The sequence below is a fragment of the Photinus pyralis genome, unplaced genomic scaffold (genome assembly GCF_008802855.1).
Source record: "Photinus pyralis isolate 1611_PpyrPB1 unplaced genomic scaffold, Ppyr1.3 Ppyr1.4_LG2, whole genome shotgun sequence".
Lineage (NCBI taxonomy): Eukaryota > Metazoa > Arthropoda > Insecta > Coleoptera > Lampyridae > Photinus > Photinus pyralis.
The window spans coordinates 2,177,658-2,187,452 of record NW_022170403.1 but is presented as its reverse complement, the minus strand read 5'-3'; the positions used below and the strand labels follow the sequence as shown (position 1 = coordinate 2,187,452).

The 9,795-nt window shown below is 33.6% G+C and overlaps 1 protein-coding gene across 1 annotated transcript; it reads left to right on the top strand.

The window, feature by feature from the left end:
- Positions 1–3,923: 3,923 nt before the first annotated feature.
- LOC116164738 lies at positions 3,924–5,114 on the top strand. The gene has a single exon (XM_031478954.1). The coding sequence runs from the start codon at positions 3,974–3,976 to the stop codon at positions 4,862–4,864; it is 891 nt and encodes a 296-aa protein (XP_031334814.1). The 5' UTR covers positions 3,924–3,973; the 3' UTR covers positions 4,865–5,114.
- Positions 5,115–9,795: the final 4,681 nt, after the last annotated feature.

Sequence of the window (9,795 nt, the reverse complement as noted above, 5' to 3'; positions counted from 1 at the left end):
CATGCGTTTTTCGAACATTCACTTTTACCCTAAATATCTGTGCACCACCCCGTCAAATACATCAACCAACCTATAACATTCTAAAAAAAATTCAGTTTGTTCCTCCATGAAACCCGTTTAATTGTTTGTTGCCAAATCTGTAAAATCAGAATGTAGCACATTTCTTTTGAATTTGAATGACACAAAAGCGAAATAGACCAATTTTAGATTAGTCACGGTCATACGTTATCAGAGGTCATTTTCAAGGAGCATTTCACGATTACGTAATGGAGAGTACGGTACAGGGGCAGTTTTATTGTGATGTCGGAACCGATCATTTCGTGTTTACCACAAAGTTCCAAGTTTGTGTTTTGGTGGCATATTGTGGGTGAATAGCTTCACTTGTTTTGGACTAATATTTAAAATACATGGGTATACCAATAATGTTCGATGGGATTTGAGAGTCTACTAATTTGTAACGGTCATTCATTTCTTAAATTGTTTCTCTGTGGGATTATAAAAGTAAATTAGGGATTAAAGCGAGTAGTTTTCCATACATTTTTTGAAGAGCTGCTACCTTGGAACTAGAATATACACTCTAGTCTCTTGGAAAATAATTTATTATTTTGTACTCCGTGGAGAAATTAACGTATTTTGTCTTCTATTTAAAGCAGAAAAATGTCTCTTTTCCTTCCAAAAAGATTAAAAGGCAAGAGGGCTAGTTTACAGAGGTTGAAACCCTCTCTTGCAGAACATAAATTTTATTCTCTATGGCACTGATAATCATTTTACTGTAACAATTAATTTCTTATAATGAAATGATTAATACCACGGCTAGCTCAGTTATGAATAAATTATCGACGACTCTTTACCTTGCGGAAGGTTGGTTCTTGATCTCCACTCAATCTGAACTTAAAACCTAATGCTCTGGTTTGATCACTGTCAAATAAGTACTTAATATAAATTGAATTGTTTAAATATATTGTTGACAATAATATCGATCCAACCCCAGTTTTCTATGCATTGGTTGTGATTTCAAAGATTGATGTACTTCATGTAATTAATACAAAATAAAGGTTAAACCCTGTCTGGTGATCACAACGACAAATCTAATTAAGTACCTAGATTTTTTACTGTTTATCATTAACTCTAATGCAGGTACAAAATTCTATTAAAAAACAAATTTACATTGATGCTAAATAAAATTTAACCCACACAAAAAAATGTTAATAACGAACTTAAAAAATCACTGCACAATGAAAAAAACTTTAACAATATCTTTGGGTTAGGTTCACTTATCCTTCATTAACCAATACACAAATTGGTTCACGGGATAAATTCCGGTAAATCGCCCTCTTCAGGAACGTTAGTTGACTTTAAGTGCAAATTTCTTATACAAAATCCCCAGAAACTCGTGTTTTAACACAATGCAAAAAATTCAAATAACTCTCCCACGAAAAAACAGCGCAAATTAATTGTCTTTAACCTTTTTACTGGTTGTCGTTTTATTTAAAATTTTATTAGCACCTCCTATAAATAAATCAGGTGCACAACTTTGATTAATAAACTTGTTTTTTAACGTAACTTGTCACTCGAAAAATTGCACATAATATTTGCACTCCAACAATTTCGTGCTAACAATTTATTTTTAATTTAATTTTAATTTTTGGAATTTATATTTCATTTTAATTTTTAAGTATCTCCTATGGTCATTAACAAATCAGAAACTATGTGGTAGATATATACTACATATATTTCTGTCAAGGGAATATAATAATCGATCGTAAGGAAAATAATAAACAAATGACAACAAATTGAGTTGCATACAATTAAAAACTGTTTGATTCCTAGTATAAATAAATATGCTCAGGAATGTTGATTATTTCAATTTTGAATTTATGTGCATATTTATTTTGCGAACTAACCAGCTTTAATTATAACTAACTTTGATCTGCAATAATATATTCCCATAACGTGACAAATTACCTGACAATGCAAAAATTACTTCAATAACTGAAATCGCTGTGCGCATTGCATAAAAGCAATGATCAAACTCGAATGCAACGACACGACCACTTTACTACATTTTGTAATTAACAAACCATTAGTATTGCTCATTTTGATTGTGTGCTCATTTTGCCTTCCAATTTATTAATGCGGTTTTGATTTTAAAACTTGCGTGACAAACCCATATTCGCCATGCATGTTAATCCTAATATAAATAAAATAATTATTGATGTCGACCCATAAAAACAAATTTCTTATATGAGGCAAGTTTCCCTTTATTGCATTTTGAATAAAATATAACGCCATCAAAAATTATTGCGGTTAGGGGTATATTACTACACTCCACTTAACACATAATCCATTTAAAGGGCACCTGCAAATAAAAATTATATTTACATCCATTTGCATATTATGTATGTATATGTAGCTTATTGTTTCAAGTTCGCGCATATTTCTAAATAAAATTATGCAGATTTTATTCCATGACTCTATTATGCGGTTGGTGCTTCCATTGAATAACGATAACACTAATCTGACTAATTACAAAAATAAACTTAGGCGATAATCGGTAAATTGTTGTTAGCTTGCACCCTTTTTAAATGAATTTTCGCATATCAAACCGCTAGGAAATTAGGTGAAAACTTTAAACCATTAACTTGTTTGGCGGTTAATCTTGAACTTGTTATGTTGGCATAATGTTGTAATAAAAAACTTTACACGAAATAAATTATAACGAAGTCTAGGTCAAACTTTCTAGTAGTTTTGACCGACTTGACCCGTCTGGCTTAATTTATTTCATAATTAGAAATATGCGTGTAGGTACACAATGAAGACTGCCTTACACCAAAAGTTTCTGTTTGTCCTACACCAACAAATAATGAGTAAAACGCCTAAAGTATAAACCTATAAACTATGTTTGGAATTTCAGATTTAAAGTCTCGTTCAAATCGTGTACGGGATTATTAAATATCGCTATTAGTAAATTACTCTATCGATTTATCATTGTAGATGGTTATGAAAATGCAATCGGTAATGCACGCAAGTTTTAAAACTAATAAATTTGCAATTTGTTGCAAATTATAGTGATTGTTGCCTCAAGCAATATTTGAGCACATCAATTTATAGCTTTGATGAAAAGAGTTTTATGTGCGTTTGTTTGTTTTTGAGTTTTTTTAATTCCTAAATTACAGAAATGTTTTCGTCATTTTATTTAAATTAATAGAAATATATAATAGTTATTTGCATAAGAGTCAGGAAAGTGACACATTACTGGTAAGGAAAAATTGAAGTACGAGACCGAGTACTTTAATTTCCAAGTCAAATAGTGTCATTTGCTAATAATTTTCGTAATATATTTTTCTCCAAATAGTCTTTTTTATTGTAAAATTTCAATTGTCATATAGAACTTTTGATACATTAATATCAATGTTTCATTGATGACAGGAGTTATTAGACATGCCCAATGTGAATGCAGAGCGGCAGGAAAACTAAATTGAATGAATTACAATATTACCAACAATTCTAAAGTAAAAAACAACTACGGAATACAAATTCAAATGAAATAAAACAATTATGTGCTTATTCGTAGATAACCCCCTCGATTTACTTTACTAAATTGAAATACTGTCATATACAGGGTGTCCCGCCATTGTTTTCGGTGTTTAGACTTAAATAACGTCCACAAGACATGACAACATTTAATAATAATAATAATAATCTTTATTCTTCTCCTAAACGTAATAACATGGAAAAAACAAATTCGAAAACAAAAAAGGCAGAAGAATCACAAGGCGAAGTTCAGATATACAAAGAGAAATCTTCGTATCCTGTTAAATTAGTTAAAACCAAATTGCACTGCTCGTAATACACTACACTTAATATCAAGTAGGTACGCCAACACTCCACTTTCTAAGTGTCACACTGACGCCTGTTCTTAATTAACCTTCAAATTTATGTCAAAAGTATAGTTCATTCATTTTTGTTAACCATGCTGTCGAAGTATATCCCAAATTTTTTGTTACTATCAAACTACGAAATGATCCTATTTGTTATATCGTTGGTTTTTACAACAGCAGCCGGAGTGACCGCGTTTTTGCATTTCTCCTGTAAATCCTTCAGCAGATTAAAGATTGGGTTTGACGATAGAACGGAAATTATTTACAGTAAGGAACTGGAAACACATCTAGGAGTTTTAGAACGGAAACTCATAAGAAAGGCAGGAGAATTGAAGGCTTCCGCAAGGACGGAGAGTTTGGAAAAGTTGGTCAACACTCAAGCGAAAGTGAAAAAGTACTACGTACATTTGAAGGAAGAGATTAAGAATTCCGAGGACGAGTTCGCAAAGATTCAAGCTAAAATTGATAGCTATAGGAAGCAGAGAGTCGAGATTGAACAGCAAATGAAGCTCAATGATAAGTACTACAACAATCTTCTACGTGCGGTGCCTAAAGCACTCAGCGCCGACGTGTTGAGACCAGTTGGCGCCCTAAAAGATGCCGCTGATCAACAAAATGTATCGAAATCTTCGGATGACGATGCTAACGGTATCTGTGCCAAAAAATCTTTTAATCTATGCGAGAGAAACACAAACGTAGAAACTTCGAAAACCTCTACCACGAATACAGGTACAAGTGGATCACACACGCCCATATTTGATTCCGTAAAAAAGTTAAGAACCCGTTTTTCTGGTCCGGTCAACTTGGACTGGTGCGGGTCGATTTCGTGCTCTCGAAATTGTGTCGCTTCGAAAAATTTGAAAGTGGAGAGCCACTCTCAACAGCCGGTTCAGGATACTGTGGCGTCTGCTACTGAGAAGGTTGCGAAGACTCTTAGTGGATCGACAGGGAGTGCTATGTTGTTTGTGGAAAACAGGGCTTGAAGCATTTTGTACATAATTTGGCTGAAATTCTTCTTCGAAGCCAACCAAGACAAACGTCGTGGACTTTGATCTTTTACCAAATCATAACATTGTCCAAATTCTAAATTTACCTATCACCTACGATAATCTAATAAAACATGGCTTATATATAATTTATTGATGTAAGTGAAATGCGGATGTATGTTTTTCATGTTCCAACTCAACTTTGTCCACTGTTAATTTGCTTGGAAACAAATGTATCCAAATAGAACGGTATCTATCAGATAAGTTTAATTGAAACATGAAAAACCGATTCTAGATGGGATGAGCGATAAATAATCTGAACTGACACGTTTTACTAAAAATAGCGTTTGTTCCGTATTATTTCAGAAAATGGGATATCGATTGCACCAGTGTAGAATATTTATAAGGTTAATAAAGCGAATGTTAGCAAAATGGCTACGGCTACGGTGAGGTAAGCCTATTTACCTACCTTTTACGTGAATGACAATTCATCACGTTATTTTCGTATAAGTGTATTTAGATTCGCACAGAGCTGAATATTAAATAATGATACCACTAGAATTCTAGAGAAATAAAGGGGCTTGAGGGCCAAGCTGGTCATTTTCAATTTGGGATCATAAGTTCCTAAGATTTCATATCCAAATATATATATTTCACGAGTTGATCTTGTCACCGATTCGGCGAAAAGCTTTTTTTCAACGTTTGCATTATTACACGTGAGTGATTAACAGAATCTAAAACGGTCCAAGAAACGAGCAACAAATTTTGGTGACATCTGTGCATTTTTCAATTAGTGACAAGTGTGTAGGAAACGTCCGAACCCTAAATAAGGTTGGATAAGTAGGAAGAAAGAAATTGTATAAAATCGATTGTGTACATATTTTTATAAGCCACAATGTAATTTCGCTGTTACTTAAAAGTAAAGTTGAACACATGCGGAAATTGGGAATAAAACTTCCATAACGCGTATAAATAATTTAAAATTATGAATCATAGCCTGGCCGTATAGATTTGTATTATTCGTATTTAGTCAATACCCACTGCTTACGACAGCCGAGACCGTTCAATAGTCTACGGTCGACATTGAAAATGTGTTCATAATTAATGCGGATTGCGACAGGAGCTATTATGTAACAGTAACTGCCCGAAGTAAGTTCTCAACTCCATTTGACATTATCAAATGTGTAGGGTCAATAGAATTTGAATAATTTGTAGCTACCCCTTTTGATAATGGCCCACATAGGGAGCTGCTACACCAAATTTCATACTCCATCGTAAACTTATATTTTCTATTATCGATTCTCCATTATGGACATCGTGTCGCCCAATTAAGTACATTGAAGTACTAAATTTTTAGAAACGTGAAATATTGAGGGCTTCCTTAAGGGCGTCAGGTTCAGGCGATGACAATAATTTTATTAAGATTGACACTGCACGTTCTCTTTTCCTTAGTTGTTAAAGGGAGGTTGCGATAAGCATTATGAAATAACTCAATTTTGGAATTAAGTGGCTCCATTTACATTCTTTGTTGGGGCGGTTTCAAATTTGATTACGGAATTAGTTAGAAGCCTTCAAACACTGATGCTACACGCCAGCAATCAATAAGACTGTGAAAATATCGTTAAAGGGAGAATATTAAAGCTGTCTAGCGCAAACATGTGACCATCTTGACAAGGTCATTCGTGTTCGAACTCAAATATAATAATGTCTCCATTATGGCTGGCTCGAAACCGACTTCTTTCTTTTTATAGATGTGTCTGCCCGATAACAATGTTGTTAAAATGGTTTGTGACAGTAGCTTTTACTAAGAAAAGGAAAACATTTGGGTTTATTCGCGAGTTAAAGGTGATATCGTAAGAAAATGTCCCATATTTCACTTCTGTGTGTAATATCAATTATTAGATTAGAAAAAGTATTGCCACCTTGCATGTGATCAATTCCAAATCAAATAACGTTAAATAATTTTTAAAACAGTATGTTGTGTTGTGTTCGATGGACCGGTTTCTAAAATCGTATTATAATGATGACAGTTTTTAAAAGTTAGCTCATGGGATCAAATGTAAACCTTTTCAAAATTTACAAAAAATATCATTCGTGTAGCAAAAATCCCACTCCCACGTTAATACTACACCAAATAAATGGCAAGTTTGTACACAGTTACAGTTACTGTTGTATTTGCACGGGGCCGGAGAAGGAAACAAACATGTTACTTTACACAGCGTTTATTCCATACTGAATTGTACGGCGAAGTCGAATATCAATTTTGGGAAAAACCCAATACATTACATATGTCCACCTTAAATTTATGACATAAACCTATCCGGTGTTTTGATCTGTCTTCTCTCCCTACTTAATGCTAATGGTGCATTGTCAATATCACTATCACTAATTACATCATGTGGTACCTGGGTGGTTATAGATGAAGTCTCTGAATTTGACATAGGAATTGATGGCTGAGTACAAACTGGTTTAAATTTCAGCAGCTGATTACAATGACGTTTCCAAATTTTATCAATTTCAGGAACTCTAACTATATAAGTACAATTACTACGGCGCTTTAAAACTAATCCCTGAACCCACACTGGTTTATTGGGTGCACGATAATCTTTCACCAACACTTCTTCGCCCGGTTCATAACGCACTGCACTTATCTATTTCTTAAATTCCCACCTAACATTAAATATGCGGGGGATACTCCTGTTGTACAATGGTTAGTGTTTCTATAGTCAAACAAGAAATTACTTAAAATTATATTTAAATCAAGTTTGGTGTTTTTACCTAGTGCATTTTTAAGTGCATTCTTAATAGTCTTTACCGCATTTTCTGCGGCTCCATTACAATGAGGGGAATATGGAGGTGAGGTCATAAATTTGATTCCATTTTTACTGAAAAATTGTTTAAATTCGAGAGATCCAAATTGGGTACCGTTGTCTGAAACTAACAGTTTAGGAAGGCCATATCTTGCAAACGTGGTACGCAATACCTGAATTGTGGAACTACTGGTAATTGTAGTCATTGGAAAGACTTCGATCCACTTACTATGAGCGTCTAGCATTATGAAAAAGTGTTTGCCAAGAAATGGTCCCATAAAGTCAACATGTAGTCTCTCCCAAGGAGAATTTGACCAGTTCCATGGAGATAATTTTCCTTTTGAAGGTGACTTTTTATGTAATATACAGGATTGACAAAATTTAGCAGTATTCTCTATGTCCTTATCAATATTTGGCCACCAAAAATACGATCTAGCCATACTTTTCATTTTTACTACACCCATATGGGTTAAATGTAATTGATTTAAGAGAATGCTCCTTAATTCCGTGGGAATAACTAATCTATCTTTCCACAATAGGCAATCATCTTCAATGGTCAATTCGTTTCTACGAATGAAGTAGCACTTAAGATCACTATTATCATGTTTCAAACTAACATTTTCAGGCCAACCATACCTAACCCGTTTTATAATTTCTGTTAAAGTTTCATCTTGTTGAGTTTTATCTTTAACTAACTTAAAACCGATAGGAAAATGATTGTTAGTTTCAAAAAAATTACAATAATCAACGTCAGATTCCTCAGTTGCTTGTGACGGAGAAGGTAATCGAGATAAACTATCCGCCATATTATGTTCAGAACGAACAAATTCGATCTCATAATTATAATTCGCTAATATTATTACTGCCCTTCGTTTTAAACGATTTGCACAGAATTGAGGTATACCTTTCTTCGGATTGAAAATAGAAATTAAAGGTTTATGATCAGTGATCAAAGTAAATCTTTTAGCATAAAGATATTGATGAAATTTTTGAAGCCCCAAAATTATCGCTAAACCTTCCTTTTCTATGTGACTATATTTTTTTCTCTGCTTCATTCAAGGAACGGGATGCATAGGCAATAGGTTTTTCACTTCCATTCTCAAATGTGTGAGAAAGGATTGCACCTATACCGTATTGTGATGCATCCATCCACAGACAAATTAATTTTCAATTCTAGATTGAAGTGAACCAACACATCAGCAGACAACAAAATAAGTTTTACTTTTTTGAATGACCTTTGACAATCTGAAGTGCAACTCCAGTTACAGTTTTTTTTAAGTAAACAATATAAAGGTTATAACAGCGTTGCTAAATTAGGAAAAAATTTACCATAAAAATTTACAAGTCCCAAAAAAGATTTTAGCTGCGTTACATTAGTTGGAATTGGTGCATTCTTAATTGCTAGGATTTTATCTTCAGTAGGATGTAAACCATCCTTATCAATTACGAATCCTAAATATTGAACTGATTTTTGAGAAAAACAGCATTTATTACGACTTAATTTTAAACCACAATCTTGTAATTTACTTAGGTAAGACTGATTTTAATCGATTCAAATGCTCATTTTCATTTCCCCCCGTAATGAGGATGTCATCTAAAAATGCTATGACTCCAGGTAGCCCTTGTAAAATGCTATTAATTAATTTTTGAAATTTTGCTGGTGCGCAAACTATTCCATATGGAAGCCTATTATATCTATAAAGACCCTTATGAGTAGATATAGTAACATATTGTTTAGAAGCTACGTCTAATTCCACTTGCTGGTATGCCTGTGATAAATCTAATTTAGAGAAAAATTCTCCACCTTGTAACGTACTAAACAAATCTTCGATTCGTGGAATACAAGGAAAATCCGCTATCAAATATGGATTGCAGGTAACTTTAAAGTCTCCACAAATACGTACATTACCGTCTTTTTTTAACACACACACAATGGGTGCAGCCCATTCACTATAATCTACAGACGATATCACACCTAACTTTTCTAAGTTATCTAATTCCTTTTCTACCTTATCTCTTAACGCATATGGCAGTGGTCTAGGTTTGTGAAACTTTGGTGTTACAGTGGTCTCTTTTAATTGCAACGTAAACACCCCTTTATTAAATTTACCAAGACCT